Source organism: Salvelinus alpinus, chromosome 5 (assembly GCF_045679555.1).
Source record: "Salvelinus alpinus chromosome 5, SLU_Salpinus.1, whole genome shotgun sequence".
NCBI classification, from domain to species: Eukaryota; Metazoa; Chordata; class Actinopteri; order Salmoniformes; family Salmonidae; genus Salvelinus; species Salvelinus alpinus.
In genome coordinates this window covers 77,876,811-77,894,782 of record NC_092090.1, presented here as the reverse complement: position 1 = coordinate 77,894,782, position 17,972 = coordinate 77,876,811, and the positions used below count along the sequence as shown (strand labels likewise).

General features: G+C 41.7%; 2 protein-coding genes across 2 annotated transcripts; both read left to right on the top strand.

Moving 5' to 3' along the window:
- Positions 1 to 3,229: 3,229 nt before the first annotated feature.
- LOC139576862 (immediate early response gene 5-like protein) lies at positions 3,230 to 4,777 on the top strand. The gene has a single exon (XM_071403405.1). It carries the CDS (start codon positions 3,368 to 3,370, stop codon positions 4,262 to 4,264), a length of 897 nt encoding a protein of 298 aa, XP_071259506.1. The 5' UTR covers positions 3,230 to 3,367; the 3' UTR covers positions 4,265 to 4,777.
- A 414-nt stretch (positions 4,778 to 5,191) lies between these two features.
- On the top strand, positions 5,192 to 13,638 carry LOC139576860 (carnitine O-acetyltransferase-like). The gene is made up of 14 exons (XM_071403404.1): positions 5,192 to 6,010; positions 6,960 to 7,238; positions 7,586 to 7,704; positions 8,951 to 9,004; positions 9,617 to 9,782; positions 9,932 to 10,106; positions 10,320 to 10,498; positions 10,615 to 10,715; positions 11,440 to 11,559; positions 11,656 to 11,778; positions 11,889 to 12,024; positions 12,123 to 12,185; positions 12,331 to 12,468; positions 12,691 to 13,638. Exons 1-14 carry the CDS (start codon positions 5,984 to 5,986, stop codon positions 12,904 to 12,906), a joined length of 1,896 nt encoding a protein of 631 aa, XP_071259505.1. The 5' UTR covers positions 5,192 to 5,983; the 3' UTR covers positions 12,907 to 13,638.
- The last annotated feature ends 4,334 nt before the right edge of the window (positions 13,639 to 17,972 follow it).

Below are 17,972 nucleotides of genomic sequence, written 5' to 3'. Positions count from 1 at the left end.
AAAATATGAAAAATATAAATGTACCTCATTTAGCAATGGAATCACCTCAGTTCGTGTTGTTTCTGGCAGTGTTCAGGCAAGGAAGCTCAATGTTCTTAAAACACAATGTACTGGTCTAAGAATTGGGAGTACTGCCATGCTGTGTTTTCCCTGCTGTGTGTGTGGGAGTAGTATTCTACTTGTTGGACACCCTTGAACCCTTTTTCCTGTTTTCCAGTCTGAGCATGGGGCAGGGAACCAGAGCATTCTGTACAGGTGATCCTATGCACAGGAAATGGAAAACTGTGGAGGAAACTAGTAACAGGATATCTTGGGAATAACATAAAGGGTATAGTGAGAAAGATCTGAAACACAAGGTTGATTTATGTAGCCTCAGAAAAATCCATTGCATGTGGTTTGGAATGGAGTGTTTTCTTTCTTGTTCTCGCTGTGGGCCGTGCACATACAGAACACACAGAAATATTTTGTCTAAAGCTTAAGCTCTGAGGAAAAAAAGCTCAATTTCCAGACTTTTTACTGATTTCTCCCCCTTTTCATAGCACGTGTGTTAAATTTAACATATGTTTTCATGTGTGAATGAATTGAATTACATACATCTGTTTCCCACATGAATTGAATTACATACATCTGTTTCCCACATGTAACATCAAATAACATTCTATAGTACAATTGTATCATACTGTATCTCCATGTTACGTGGTAAATAAAGCTAAATCCAACCTGTCCATTAAGTTTTCCTTTTTATTTTTAATGGATGCAGCGTCGTATAGAACCTATGCCACTTTCAACACACCTTGCATACTGTATATTTAGCAGTGACTGATGGTAAAACTTAGGTATGTATTATGGTTCAAGGAGGTGTTGGCTCCATAATGAGCCAACAGCAATACATTTTATTCCTATTTTATATTAAGATGGCTAGCAATCTCTTATGGGTTACTGACAGGGTAACATTTGCTGTCTTCGTTAGAGTTTTGAAATGGGAGTGTAGCATTAACAAAGTGGAATTCTGGCAATATACAGTATCAGGTTTAAAACTAGCTATTCAATTTGCAAGAAGTATTCTATACCTGACTTTTTCTTTTTCTTATTGTAACCTTGCGTTTGCATATGTAAATTTACCACACTTGCTTGGTGGAGACAATTGTATGCATCTTTACTGGTCTACAGCCTCATTCCTTTTTTTCCCCTTTCAGTACCTTCCCTCTTCCCTAATACACAGAAAGCAGTTTGCAGACTGCATTGCAGGGAATAGAAATGGTCTGCTTGCATTTTACAAGTTTATAGAGTTACATTAGAGCAATGAGCATCTGCTTGGGGAAATGTATTTTGTTGAATGATATAATTTATGAAATTCAAAGATCCAACATTAATTAGTATATCTTTACCGTTCCCATTCTCTTTTAACAGCCTTGAAGAGAATAGTGTCGAGACAAAAAACGTATTTTGTCACGCTTATGAATCGATATCACTTGTGATACACAAGGTGTCACCAAAACCCCAAACTAGTACACTCTGAGACTATTTTCTCTGTTAAAACAGACAGAAGCACTGCATTGTCACTAGCTGCCGTTTCTCCGTCTTGCTGATCACTAATTTCTGAAGCCCATTCTTTCTCACTGAGTAAATTGAGGCTACTTGTCTACTTCCTTGCATTGTTTCTCCTTGGTTTGACCATCGAGCTGTTTGAACAAGTAATGGAGTTATTATCAATTGTGCTAAGGGCAAGTAAAGTAATTAACATGTTATAATATGGACATTTTTATACTGCTGCTTAAGTTTAAAATACAATCTGAGTGCTTATGCATCCTTTAAATGACGCATATTTAATTTATTTTAGAGTTAGTCAAGGATGGCACACAAGACGGGCGTATCGCTGCAGGTCACATATGCACATTAGCACCACTGTAGATGTCTCTCTGTCTGCCAGAGATGGTGACATGGTGCTAAACATTTGACCTTCATCCTGTTATATGCCCCGCTCTGACAGTGATGTTAACTGTGTGCGGCTGTCATAGTTTATGTGCCCTGACTTGAGATTTGCAATGTCAGTGTCAAAAAAAGGAAATAAATGGCCGTGGATGAGATTGAGCGCTTTCAGTCATTGCACAGGTGCATTCAAGTTTTCTTATTGGGTATTTTCTTTCATTCCTATCTTTTACTACATTTAAAAACTCAAACAACACTGACAAAGTATAATGGCAGTATGCTGTATGGTTCTCACGATGCCTCCTTCTTTGCCAGTGTGTTATATTTTAAAGATATTTGAGTCATCAACTTGTGGGTTGGGGAAATCCCTTGTGTCAAACTTCAAAGAAAGCAATAATGAGTCACTCATTTGAGTCCCTCATTCTGGACCCATTGAAAAATACACACCCAAACACTGACAACAGTGCTACACTGACATACATACCATCACACATGGCTACCAAGTTTACAAACAGTATTATCAGGCCATAATAGCCTTAAAGATGATTCTTTATTTATTATTTTTTACCTGAGTGGTTAGGCCTACCTCTATTACTGTAACCTATTTGGCAGAACATGAACGCAGTGTGCAGGTGTGCTGTATGATGTCAGCCATCTGTCTACTACCAGCAGATGTGCAGTTCAGTTGGCTGATTAGTCTATCAACAGGGAGCTTTCCCAACCAGACATAAATGCTTAGTGACAGAGAGGTTTCCGTGAATCACTGGGACTTTATGACATCACCTCCAGGTGCAGACTGATTCATCCCTAACCTGTGTGTGTGTGTGTGTGTGTGTGTGTGTGTGTGTGTGTGTGTGTGTGTGTGTGTGTGTGTGTGTGTGTGTGTGTGTGTGTGTGTGTGTGTGTGTGTGTGTGTGTGTGTGTGTGTGTGTGTGTGTGTGTGATAAGTTGAAATGGTAAGTCATTTAATGAATTTAAATGTTTGAAGATGTACTAAATAAATAGCAATACCAGAAGTACAACCAGTTTCCACGTTTTATCATTGGGGAGAAATGAAGGCCTACTTATGCGTAATGCGCAATTGTGCATCCTGGTACGCTTTTGGCACACATATATTTGAATAGTAGCGAAGAACCGCCTCTCCCTCATTGGCCAGTACAAACTATAAGCCGAGGCAAAAAAGTCAGTCTTTGACAACGCCGGGGTTTCGTTGGTGGAACCCGTGATGGGGAGGAACCTATGTGAGATGTCTTTAAATTGTTCACAGCAAAAATGGGCGTAAATCCATGCCCATACCCAGAAAGCATGAGAAAGCATGTTCAGATTTTCTCCACGAATTTACTTCTATAATAGGCAAATTCCTTATATTTTTACGTCCAGAAGACAGTCTATTTTATTCACTAGAGTAGGTGACACATAGAAGTGTACATTTATTATCATGGCGTGTGCAGTTGACGCACAGAATTTGATCTCTATTTCTTTGCGGAAAATACATAACTCCAGAACGCAGAGAGGAGGTATCAAGCTCCACAAGAACTTGCTGGTCACATATGTGCTGAAAAACGCTAGAGATTTTTACATGAGCATGGAGTTTGCAGAAATGTATAGCTACCTACAGCAGAACGGGGAGATGAGGACGGTCTGTGATGAAAAGCAGGACTCTTTTGAAATGACCGGGAACTGTGAGGATCTAGCTGGTGAGTTTTGCTGCAACTACACAGGGGATGTGTTGGACACTTACCACTGCGCAGCGCCACAATCGGCTTGCCACCCAGCAATGGTGCCCGAAGCGCACATCCAAACGGCACCTGCCTGTTTCATGGCTCCTGTCTATCAATGTGACTCTAACCTCAAGTACTCGGGGGTCTACTGGGACTGTTATGCGGAACCTTACACAGCCAACCGGGACATTCCTGTCTCAAACACACACAACCAAAAGACTGTATTGGACTTGGACACACATGTGGTGACTACTGTCGAGAATGGATATCTCCCCCCAGACTACTGCGTGTCATTAAAACAACATGGTCAGGGCCCGCAAAGTTCTCATAAGAAAAGAAAAATGTATTCAAGTGATGCTTCTGATTCCGATTATCTGTCAGACTTTGTGCCCATGTCATGCAAACGCATTAGGTCTGATGACGTTTCTTGTTGTAATTCCGAACAACTGGACACACCGAACATCTCCAACCTCATGTCAGTGTTAGGCTCGGGGTTTACTGAGCTGTTGAACTGGCAAACGGACGTGGAACAGGTAGTAAACGGACAAACAAACTGCTGTAAACAAGCACTGGCGGGCAGCGGTGCATGGACTAGAGCAATTGAGGCTTTTTGATTGACACACGTTACATTTTTCTACAAACCATTGGTGGTCTCAAATAAAATAGACAATTGATATACTTAACACTGTTCTGCTCTTTTTCAATTTAAAAGCTGTTGAACTCAATTTAAATTGTACTTTGGGGAGAGGGCTCGCGCAATATGTGCAATGACCTATAGCAACCATTGATTGCTGATGCTATGTATGCCTATTGGCCATTTAGACGCTTTGAAGCCACGGGCCGGCCATATTGGCATTCCCCAGTACGTGCAGTCCTCGGTAGCAATGAATGGAATTTTACAGCATTTCATTTAAATGTTTCAAGGGAAAAATTAAATGTATGTAAGTATTTTTGTTGTTGTATTGGGGACAGTAACATTAGTAATGTCCCAACAATTTGACTTTAAGGATTTTTTTAACATATTTTTTTATTTTGAATGTGTATCTTACATGAAGGTGTCTGTAATAAAATACATGTTGCAAACGAATGTGGGCAATAAATGCAATTATATAGCTTCCAAAAAAAAATGTTTTTACACTGGTGGGGGAGTACCAAGATGGAGGTACGGTGGCTTCAACACAGCGCATTCAATTTGTATTCTAGTGTGTATATGTAATTCACTGGATATGGAGCTTTTTCCTGCACCATGTTGTTGCCTTCATGTGCCTTGCATGCCTTGCTCAAATGTGTGATGCAGAACCAGCTCCACCATGCGATGATGGAAAAGAACTACACCAATTTATTGCCAAATGCATTTTGATAACTCCCGTGAAATTATAAGAAAATTAGCAGGTGTGTTATGCATTTCATAGACCAGTATAGGCTGTTTTAATTAGGCCTGTAGACCAATTACATTTTTGTGTAATGATGTCTTACACTATTTCTGTGCCATCATACTTAATTATGGCACTCTACAAAGCAAGGGACTATAATTCCTTTGTAACTAAATACATTTATTTGCATATTTCCGTTAAGGAACGCCTACTCTGTTAAGTGCGCGTGTGCAATAACTCAATTCGCCTTTGCGCTCTTTCTAAACAACGCCATTTTTAGAAACGTTGGCAAAGTCTACAAAAAGCAGTCCATCCTGTTTTTTTATTTTTTTTAAAGGGATTTTAATTTTGGTAACAAACTGTATGGAGATGAAATGTTTCCTCGATGAGAAAATGTGCAGAACGTCGGCCAAATCCATCTCGCTTCATCTTCTCCCACTGCCAGCCACTTGGCTTCCTCTCATCACCATATTTGGTAGTGAGTGGAAACGCCAGCCGGAGGCTTCACATTTATACGTTTATCTGTGCCTTCTCCTTCAATGAGGGGGTACGGACGTCCCAAGGATTCCAGATAGCGAAGGCCGATTGAATATAGGCAACAATTTAGCCCTGTCCAAGGATGTATTCATTACGGAAACCTTTTGCCGTTTAACAACGGAAACGGGGAGGGACCTACTTGAATTTGTCCAATAGAAACTATCGTTTGCGTTTTCCTTTTGGAGTAGACTGTTTCTGTTGCAAAACCAGACGAAAAGTTTTGCAACAGAATTGGAGGAATGATTACAGCCCAGCTCTAGCCATATCGGTTCGGGTTATGACCGGGGGGCGGCGGAGAACACCGATATTTCTGAGTAACAAACGTCATGCGTAGGCTACGTCCTTGAGGAATGAAATGACAGTTCGAGGTGTTTTTTAAAATTAACAACAAGCAAAGCCTTGCGGGGCCATTTCTATGAAAAAATGCTGGGTCTTCTTGTGAGAGCCGTGGTGAGTCAAATGTTTTTATAGCCTAATTCATGAGTGCGCAGTTGTGCGCCCATAAGTAAGAGCAGCGCGTTCACTATTACTGCTGTAAATGAGGGTGGGGCACCAGGTTAGGTAACTGTTATTATTGTAGCCTAAAATGTGAAGTCAGGCCACTCCGAATTTCTCCACGAAAATCACATCAAATTAGCATTTACCCTATTGTAGCTATCACTCGAGTCTCTATATTAGGTTATAACATGGATAGCCGTCAGATTCAAGGTTTCATGGTTGTCTATATCAGATTAAGATTAAACAGTGGGTTAAACTATCATACAATTTTAAATAGCCAACAGATTGCTTTTTAGATGTGGTGTGGTGCATGTTCATTGCAAGTGTTCACGCACTGTAGCAGAACTGGCTATTTATATTCTAACTTTAAAAAGCTATCAGGAAACTTGACAGCCAAGCACAGTCCAAACAAATAGGCACTGTGTCATGGTGTTAACAACATACTAAACTTGATAGATCTGTTTTGGTCTCAAGTTTCTGTCATAAAATTAGATCATACAGTGTTCTAACAATCTATTTTTTCAAAAGGTTTTTGGATTCATGAAATAGGATTATTTTGATCACACCTTTTTACATTGAAACGAATGTAAATAAAAGTTAATCACTTTGTTAATCACAGTTTTGTCTGTTTTTATTATGTTGTGGTTTCTGTTGCAATGGCACTCTGTCATGGTGTTGACAGTTGCTGGCAAATATAGGCCTATAAATCAGCTCTGTGGTTGTCAACCAACATTGTTGATATTTTATATGCCAATGGGATTATCAACTGTGGATACTAATATTTTAGATACTTTAAAACACAAAATATCATCCTAGACATGTATGGTATTGAATTATGTTATATTGAATGCAGAACAAATTATTTATTAGAAATGCAATGACAGATTTATTTTATTTTTAGCTAAGGTCAGGCTTGGTGAAGCCATATCACCTGGTCAAGCCAGTGTCAGTGACTATCCTCCCAGAGAGGTCTTCGCACCACCAGGACAATTTGCCCAAGCTGCCAGTGCCTCCACTGAGGCAGACATTTGAGCGCTACCTTTTGATGCTGGAGCCCCTGCTCAGTGAGGAGGAGCTGGATCACACACGCAAGCTGGTCAAGGAGTTCCTCATTCCTGGTGGGGTGGGAGACAGGTTGCAGAGAAGCCTGGAGCGCAGAGCCAGCAACAAAGGAAACTGGGTTGGTACATACTGTAGTTGAACAGAGAAGGTCACATAAAGAAGAGGTTTATGTGGTAGGGCAGTGCATGGCCAATAGAGGTTGAAAGAAAAATTAAATAAGTCCTTAGAGGGATACAGGCAGCTAAAGATCTGTGTTGATTGGCAGGAAAAGATCCCTGTATTACATCCATTATGCAATTACGTAAATGTGATGTTAATTCCATCCATTTCCCGTACTTTTCAAGATTACATTTAACATTTACCCATAGGTTTACTCCCTTGCATATATCATAACATGTGAATGTGTTTAGGAGAAAATTATCTGATACTTGCTGGACTATAGCATTGTCATTGCTGTTTATGTAGCTCACAGAGTGGTGGATGCAGTCAGCCTATCTGGATTCCCGGATGCCTGTGGCAGTCTATTCCAGCCCAGGGGTGGCCCTGCCCCGCATGACCTTCCAAGATCGCCAAGGACAAATGAGGTGAACAACAAGGAACCATGCGTGTCTGAGACCACTGTACTAAAACCAGCCATTGTGACAAGACAGTTTAGATGCCTTCCCTCCATTAGCCCTCCATCACTGACAAGTCTTTATGGCTGTCCTACACATCACTGACAAGTCTTTATGGCTGTCCTACTCATCAATGAAAAGTCTTTATGGCTGTCCTACACATCACTGACAAGTCTTTATGGCTGTCCTACACATCACTGACAAGTCTTTATGGCTGTCCTACACATCAATGAAAAGCACGTTTTATAGGCCTACTGCTTCTTAGAAAGCAAGTTAGTAGAAAGTGATTGACTAGTGTTGTATTACACCATAGCTTGAGCTTGAGAATAGGCTTGAGTTTCATACTGTCCTTTAGACAGACTTCCCCTCCGTGCTGGCTATTTTAGGCACATTGGCTGTTCAAAGCATTGCTCAGCTTTTTTGGACAACAGTGATCCATAAGGTACGCAGTCAACATTGTGAGCTTACGTGGGTTTTTGTTGAGCAAAACGTGTCAGTGAATGTACTATAGAGAGAGCACGCACACATGGGTGTAAGAGTGGGCTGCCATTGAGTTCGCTTCAGCTGGACCATTCTTGCAAAACATTTGCCGCTATGTGGTACTGCTTCGATATTACGGACAGTGCCAAACTTATACAGTAGGCTAGAAGAGGATACTAGAGCAGACTCCAATGCTCATATGAAAAGCCAATTATTCAACAATATACTGTACTGTACACCATCTTAGCCACTAGACTAGAGTGACACAGACAGTTCACTAAATGTGGAGATATAGAATCAAAATAGACAGATGTTTCTTATAATAATCGTGGTCCTGAGTCTGACTTAAGCAAGACTGGTTGGAGATAAAATAATAAAAATACATTTTTATTGTCACATACACTTGATAGATGCAGTGAAATATGTTGTTTACAAAGTCAGCCATAGCAGCATGGCGCCCCTGAAGCGTATGATGGTTAAATGCCTTGCTTAAGGGCACATCGGCAGATTTTTCACCTAGTCGGCTCGGGTATTCGAACCAGCAACCTTTCGTATACTGGCCCAATGTTCTTAACCGCTAGACTAGATATGAGGCCATGGAAAACAAAATAGTGCACTAAAGTGTAGATTATGTGAATAGAACATGAGATGGGGAGCGGTGAAAGACTGAATGTCAGTTGGATGAAGAAATACCATATATGGTTTCATTATTAATTCAACAATGTTTTCTGCTCAGGTTTGCTGCAAAATTGATTGCAGGGGTTTTGGACTTCAAAAAAATGATTGACAGGTTAGTAATATTATCTCTTTTAATGATATACAGGTAACTGCCAAAATAATTGAAACTCTTGAGTAAATGAGGGATACAAAGTATATTGAAAGCAGGTCCTTCCACACAGATGTGTTTCCTGAGTTAATTAAGCAATTAACATCCTATCATGCTTGGGGTCATGTATAAAAATGCAGGGCAGGCAATTCTTTTAGCTACCCATGGCTACGCCCTCATAGGATGACAATGCCGCCATCCACAGGGGACGAGTGGTCACTGAATGGTTGGATGAGCATGAAAACGATCTAAGTCATTTGCCATGGCCGTCTCAGTCACCAGATCTCCCAATTGAACACTTACGGGAGATTCTGTAGTGGTGCCTGAGACAGCGTTTTCCACTACCATCAGCAAAACACCAAATTATCAAATTTCTTCTGGAAGAATTGTGTCGCATCCCTCCAATAGAGTTCCAGACACTTGTAGAATCTATGCCAAGGTGCATTGAAGCTTTTCTGGCTTGTAGTGGCCCAATGGCCTATTAAGACACCTTATGTTGGTGTTTCCTTTATTTTGGCAGTAACCTGTACATCTAACGTGTTCGTCACCCTGGTTGACTCTAACTCTGTGTCTTAGTGAGACGTTGCCTATTGAGTATTTGGGTGGGAAGCCTCTGTGTATGGACCAGTACTACCAGATCCTGTCCTCCTGTCGTATCCCTGGACCAAAGAGAGACACTGTGGTCAACCACGCTATCGGGAAAGTGGCCCCTACTCACATCACTGTGGTCCATAACTTCCAGGTAAACTAGAGCTTTGCTTTGCTCTCTTTGCTGCTGCTTTATGTTGCTACAACACAGAGGAGATCAATCACGTTGCATTGTTAGTTTCTTGGCTGTAACTCACTTAACCAAATCTCAAATGCTGACTAGCCTTCTCCCTCTGGCCTTAGTTCTTTGTCCTGGATGTGTATAACAGCGATGGCTCACCACTGACGGTGGACCAGATCTACATGCAACTGGAGAAGGTCTGGAACTCCTCCCTGCAGAGCAACAAGGAGCCTATAGGCATCCTGACCTCCCAGCACCGCAACACCTGGGGCAAAGCCTACAACAACCTCATCAAAGGTATGGCAATGGAGGGGGGACATCACTATGACAGTGAGGGCTCAGAGGAGCATATTGGGTGACTCACCAAATAAACAAAAGCAATTTTTGAGCCATAACGTAAGAGTAACTGGAAGCAACCTATCACTTTGGACACACTGTTTTAGAGCTATTGGTCAATGATTTCCTCTAGGTCCTTGTTGGGTTGCTTATTGTATCGTTTTTCCCCCCTAGACAAGACAAATAAGGAGTCTGTCCGTGCTATCCAAAAGAGCATATTCACGGTGTGTCTAGACGCCCCCATGCCACAGATGTCTGAGCAGCGGTACCAGAGTCGTGTCGCTGCCCAGATGCTGCATGGTGGAGGGAGTCGCTGGAACAGTGGCAACCGCTGGTTTGATAAGACGTTACAGGTGAGCTCTGAGATTAGAACTATAGAACAAAGGTTGCATCCTCCTAGATATTGTGCTTCATATTTTAATTCACAAGTCTCTTGCCATTTTTATAATGTTTGTTATTTAATCCCCAGTTTATTGTGGGTGAAGATGGTACATGTGGTCTGGTGTATGAGCATGCCCCAGCTGAAGGCCCACCCATTGTGTTCTTGGTGGACCATGTGGTTGAGTACATGTAAGGCATTACAGAATATATTTAATTAATTGATTAATGGTACACAGTATTTCTGTGGTCAATGTGTACTCTAGAGAAGAACTTTGGCACAGATTGCTGGCTGCAATGGCTACTTTTCCAACCAGATCAGGTGCATTGTGCCTGAGCATAGCAAGCATTTTGAAGATTTCCAGTTTGTCATGTTCAGATAGTGCCTCATCCTTTTAAAAACTCTTAACTACCATTTGAAGCCTACTGACCATGACCAGGCTTTGACCATGACCCTGGCCTACTGACCATGACGAGGCTGTGACCATGACCCTGGCCTACTGACCATGACGAGGCTGTGACCATGACCCTGGCCTACTGACCATGACGAGGCTGTGACCATGACCACAGCAGTTGCTACATCCATTTTTGGACTTGCAAATTAATGATATGTACCCATTTATTCTTAAAGAATATAACTTATAAATTCCTCATGAGCTTAGTTCAACTGTCGTAATTTAAACTTGTTTTGCTCCAATGTTTGTAAACAAAGTATAGGGAAACACACTGTATAGCCTCAACATGGTCAAAACTATAATTTTTATCATGGATGGTCAGACCTTGCATCCATAGCTCTGTCTATGAATTTGAGCGATTACATTTCTCCAGCCCAATCCCTCAGCTTATTACCGAAACAGTGGCGGGGCTTTGTTATTGTTTCAACAACTGATTGGCCCTTTGTTTTGTGTTTAAACAGGAGGAGGATGGAGGTAGTACGAACTCCCATGACCCCTCTGCCCATGCCTCCCAAACTGCGTTTCAACATCACACCTGAGGTGAAGAAGGATATTGAGTCGGCCAAGCAGAATATGAACATGTAAGTAGATTCTGTTTCGGTTTTCCTAGCAGTTTCTATTCAAACATGTCTGAAGTGTTTCTCGCCCTTTGGCTGACTTTTTTTTTTATACCTCAGAATGTCACATGACTTGGATGTGAACGTGGTCTTCTTTTCTGACTATGGGAGAAATGTTCCAAGGGCGCACAAGTTGAGTCCAGATGCCTTTATACAAATGGCTCTACAGCTTGCCTACTTCAGGTGGGTTTCATTACATTTCTACTATAAAAAACAGCATCTGAAACAGCAGTTGGGTTACCTTAACCTGTCACTTTGCCACATTTGAGACCTACTGATCTTTCATGTTTCAGAATGTATAAGATGTGCTGTTCTACCTATGAGAGTGCGTCCTTGCGTATGTTTGCACTTGGTCGAACAGACACCATCCGCTCCTGCTCCAACGACTCGCTCAACTTTGTCCAGGCGATGGAGGACCCAGCTAAACCGGTGAGTCAACTCTGAAACCTGGATGTTGACAGTAAATAGACACTAACCACTGACTGTTACTGTACTGCAATAATGTATGTTTTACTATATGTTGACAGAACACAGAGAAGGTTTTTCTATTGGACAAAGCATGCCAAGCCCACAGAGAATACACTCATATGGTGAGGACTGGAACTCTATCAGTTTTTGATGGAAATCTACAGTTACAATAATAATAAATCTACAGTTACTGTAATAACATGCTTGTCCCCACCCACTGCAATGTACATAGATTTTGTGCTTTTATGTATGTCCGTTACTGAGCAGGCAATTCATGGCCAGGCCATAGACAGACATCTCCTTGGCCTGAAGTTGCAGGCGATTGAAGAACTGACTTCCATGCCAGAGATATTCATGGATACAGCCTATGCTGTGGCTGAACATTTCAATCTCTCCACCAGCCAGGTATGCAAGCTGTTTATGTGAGATATTAAGCATCCCAAAATGCAACTTATAAGAGGAAAAGTTTCAGATCTGTAGCCAGTGGTAACATGACTAAAAACATTGTAAATACAAGTACTATGTAAGGTTTGGTACTCATTTTAGTTTATTAGACAATGATAAGGTTTGGACCGCATTTGTAAATGCTAATGCCTAAAATGTCATTTTTCACTGTCTCTTCTTCAGGCTGGTGCTAAGACGGACTGTGTGATGTGCTTCGGTCCGATGGTGCCGGATGGCTATGGAGTGTGTTACAATCCCATGGCAGACCACATCAACATTGCCATTACAGCCTTCAACAGCTGTGAAGAGACACATGCTGCCAACTTTGGCCGGGGTGTGAAGAAGGCTCTGAGAGACATGAGGTCTCTGCTGGAGGAGACAGCTAATGCTAAGCAGTGAGACCCCACAGGGGACATGGCTCCTCTGTAGGGCTGTGTGGTACTGAACCTGTGCTGGATGTAGTGGGAGAAACTAAAGCCACCCTGGTATATCTAGTGCTCTAACATGGAGAGAGGAGAAGCACGTTGCACCGATTTAGGTGGGCCTTGGAAAGCTTTTGGGCCCTTCAGGTAGACTTGATATGTGTGGGAAGGAAAGTCCTGTTATACCCAGAAGACTATACCTGTACGTCAGTGAAAAGTGAGTATGACTGATGGAAAGTTATACATTTCATGTTTAATGATATGGGTTTGTCCATTTCCAGATAGTTAGAACCTTATGTTAAAGAAAGATCCACACCAGATCATGGTGACTATATTATGTTTTTAAAAAGTATTTTTATTTAATTTTTTTAAGTCTACACATGTTGGTGCTGTCTTAAATGTTATTCTGGTTGTTTTTACATGCATTTATTCATTTTGTTTACCTACATGTTTGTTATTTCATATTTAAAAAAGAATCAGTTCAAACAGTTAAGTTATTTAAGTAATGAAATTGTGTGCCATACTATACCAGATGTGCCATAATAATGACTTGCTGAGTGGTTCTGCTTTGATTCACATTGGTAAATGTTTTCTATACAACTAAAAAAACTAAACCAAAGACTGCTGTAATGATAATCATTTACACTTTGAGTATTTATTTTAATGTTACAAAACCTGACAATATTGATTAAACTAAGGAAAAACTGTCCTCCAGTAACTGCCTAAATTTCATTAAATACTGTATAATAGAAAGATCAAGGCTCCACAAATGAGTATTTCGCTCGGAAGCTACCCTTGCTATGCAGGTACTTGCCATGGAATTCTATCTCCGCCATGTTTCCAGCTGAGCGCTAGTGAAAGAGCTGTTGGCCCTTGAACACGTTGGTCTTCAAGACATCTACATCTCGTATGTAATGGAGATGGTATTGGAGACATGTTTTTTACAATGGCATACATGTCAAGATGAAGGTTAATTGTTTAATGTACACTCAACTAGACAGTTTGCATTGAAATACTGAAGAATCAAAACAGAACTGTCTCCCTCTTCCCTCACCATAATGAAGGTGGACTGGGCTGCTGTGCTGTTGTCCACGGGGCCCATGCGCAGAGCCTGGATCCTGATCTTTACTGAGGGAGGGGCATTGATGAGCACTTGAAAGGTGAGACTGTCCAAAGCTGAGGTCATCGTTGGATTCTCAATGACTCCGCTGGGAGCAAACAGCTGGACATCAGTCTGTGGGAGCAACACTGAGAGGCATATGGGTATGTCTTAAATGAACCAAATCATGTTATTTGAAATGTCGCATGTCATTCTACCAAATCTTTTCTTCTATCACTGTGTAACAGCATAATTGAAATATACCTTCTGTTTCAGCCCATAGCCGCTCCGTACCGTCACACCCTGGTGATGAGTGATTACTCTTCTTGGAGGTCTTCTGACTGCTGTAAAGTGAGCAGCACTCTGTTTCCAGGAGACAGGAGATTCCAGCAGGATGTTGGTCCTGGAGGTCAGTTCAGTGTCCTCCTATTATTTTGGGAAAAGTAGCTATTACCACAACAAACAAAAAATTATTGTTTAATCGTACGTCTCACATTTGACATTACAACTTGTATGTCAAAAATAATTTGTAGATCAAAGAAAGGCAGCACAGCACTATGAAACTTTATCCAAAGTGACACTTATTTTTTATTTTACCTTTTTTATTTAACTAGGCAAGTCAGTTAAGAACAAATTCTTATTTTCAACGACGGCCTAGGAACAGTGGGTTAACTGCCTTGTTCAGGGGCAGAACGACAGATGTTTACCTTGTCAGCTCGGGGATTTGATCTTGCAACCTTTCAGTTACTAGTCCAACTTACCCTAGCCACAGGTGACCGAGAAGGATGTTGTAACAACGGTCCACCTTCCCCTGGGTATCTCTTTTCATAAATGCATTATTACTAATCGGTGTATAGAATTGGTACGTGATGTTTGGACTGGTTTGCTCTCCATATGCTTCTCCATATTTCAGATAGAACTGCAGACAGAGTGATCTTTATTTTCATTTCTATTTTGAGGATTCAGTAAATTCAGTAAATCTCTATTTGGGTGTCTCTCATAATTGTGCAGCTTGCACTGTATGTGATGGGCAACAGGGAGCCTAGCGGTTAAGAGCATTGGGGAAGTAACCGAAAGGTTGCTGGTTCGAATCCCCGAGCCAACTAGGTGAAAAATATGTCGATGTGCCCTTGAGCAAGTCACTTAACCCTAATTGTTCCTGTACGTCGCTCTGGATAAGAGCGTCTGCTAAATTACTTAAATGTCAATTGTGTGTTTTGAGTGTCTGTTGTCATGTCTGTGAATGCCTCTCCCTGCTGACCTGTATGTGTCTCCTTTGGAAACAGGTCCAGGCAGCAGCAGTTCCTCGATGAGAGGCAGGAGGTCAGGTACAGATGGTGAACCAGATGACCGTCCTCCAGAGGAGAGGGGTGAGTGATGTTTAATGCCATGCTGCAACTCCCAGGCACAACATACTGATCCCCAACCAACACCGCTATGGATAAAAACACCTGACACCTTGCTTACTGTCCTTTGTTTCTTTGGGGGGGAGGCTTTTAAAACCACCCACGGTCACCCCAGATACTCACCCAGGTGAGTGAAGACAGGTGCCCTGTTGGCAATGTGAACCTGAGTGGCATTCACTGGCAAGGTCAGGAATGTGAGGTACTCTGAGAATCAAATAAACTGGGAAGGAGAGTTTATTAACTGGAACTGGACGGAGGTAGATATGGTCATTCTCCAGACTGAGGTGTGATGTCATTACCTCTGGCCTGACCACCACTGTAAGACTGAGAGGTGAGACTGCAGGAGGAGCCATCTCCTCCACCTTCCCAGACTACAACACTCCATCACAGCCAAACAGCTGGTGGAAGACCGGTAAAAATTATGGCCCATTAGCTTATGAGGACATGTCAGGTCTAATAATATTTCAAATTGTCTCTTAGAAAGTTCTAAGGTGGAGAAACCCAAGCAGGCCTTTACCTGGCACATCCCTTCTTTGACAAGCTGTGGTGGCACCCAAGGGAGCTGGACTGTCTGTTTCACACCGAGTCCCATCCACAAACTGAGACCCAAAGGCTTACAATGAAGTTTTCTCCCTCTCTCCACATATACCTGCACTGTTCATCCCCTGGTCATGAGGAACAATCAGAGGGATATAGTGGGTGGAGGGAGAATTTCAAACTATAGTAGTTTTATTGTCCCTCCACCCCACCATTCCGATTGACGAGGTGTCTTGGCCCAACTGTGACATCCTACAGTGTTGGGGGACAGGCACAGGGGCTGGAGCACTGCTCTGCCATGAAGGCCAGCTGGGTCCTCTCAAACTGCTACTCAGACAGCATAGTGTGAGGGAGGAATGTGGAACATTGCTTGTTAAGTTTATACCCTTAATTTCAGATGACATCTGTTTAACAATCAATTGGACTGAGTCTGATGGGACCCAGCCAAGTGGAGAAGTGGCACACTCAAGAAATCAGGGACAGTAGTTAAGTGACAGACCTCATTAACTAATTTTCATGTGGGCTGAGGTAAAAAGAGCAATCCCAGCTGGTTGGTAAACACTGATGTTTATTATATTGGTCACTGAAGGATGTAATTTACAGTGCAGAACAGTACATTTGTCCACAAACCCACTCCATGCTTGTTTCATGTACAGTATTCTGTTGTGACATGGTAGTAGTGTAGGATGGAAAATTCCATTAAATCCCATGAGAGTTGGCACATGGAAATGCCATTATACACTTAGTACCAAACATTAGGAACACCTTCCTAATATTGAGTTGCACCCCTCAATTTGTCGGGGGATGGACTCTACAAGGTGTTGAAAGCGTTCCACTGGGATGCTGGCCCATGTTGACTCTAATGCTTCCCACAGTTATCAAGTTGGCTAGATGCCTTTTGGTCCACCACCGACTATTGATACACATGGGAAACTGTTGAGTGAAAAACCCAGCAGCGTTGCAGTTCTTGACACAAGCCGGTGCGCCTGGCACCTACTACCATAACCCGTTCAAAGGCACTTCAATATTTTGTCTTGCCCATTCACCCTCTGAATGGCACACATACAAAATCCATGTCTCAATTGTCTCAAGACTTAAAAATCCTTATTTAAACTGTCTCCTCCCCTTCATTTACACTGATTGAAGTGGATTTAACAAGTGACATCAATAAGGGATTATAGCTTTCACCTGGTCAGTCTGTCATGGAAAGAGCAGGTGTTCTTAATGTTTTGTATTCTCAGTGTATGCAATATTTGTAATGAAGCTCTTGAATAAGACTTGTTGACAGACCAATGCCTTTCAAAGGGAGCATAATAGGTGTGTAAATCAACAGAAAATAACAAGATGTTAATTTGGCCTGATCATTTTCACAGAAACTCTAAACTGACCTTATAAATTCACACAAGCAGTATCATAAATTCTGTGGGGTTAGAGTGCATTCTTTATAAGTTTAATATAGTACCACTAGAGGGCAGACAAGGCCTATTGTCACATTGCAGGTGTACTGCAGGACTGAATGATCCTTACATGGAACCCAAACCGGCTGCGCGCGTGCGCCATCGTGCATAAATGTATTTAGTCCCCCTACACCAAAAGCGATCACGACACGCAGGTTAAAATAGCAAAACAAACTCTGAACCAATAACATTAATTTGGGGACAGATCGAAAAGCACTAAACATGGCAATTTAGCTAGTTAGCTTGCACTTGCTAGCTAATTTATCCGATTTAGCTAGCTTGCTGTTGCTAGCTAATTTGTCCTGGGATATAAACATTGAGTTGTTATTTTACCTGAAATGCACAAGCTCCTCTACTCCGCCAATTAATCCACACATAAAACGGCCAACCGAATCGTTTCTAGTCATCTCTCCTCCTTCCTGGCTTTTTCATCTTTGAACTTATTTGGTGATTGTCATCTACATGTTTAATGCTTTTCGACCTGTCCCCAAATTAATGTCATTGGTTCAGAGTTTGTTTTGATATTTTAACCTGCGTGTCGTGA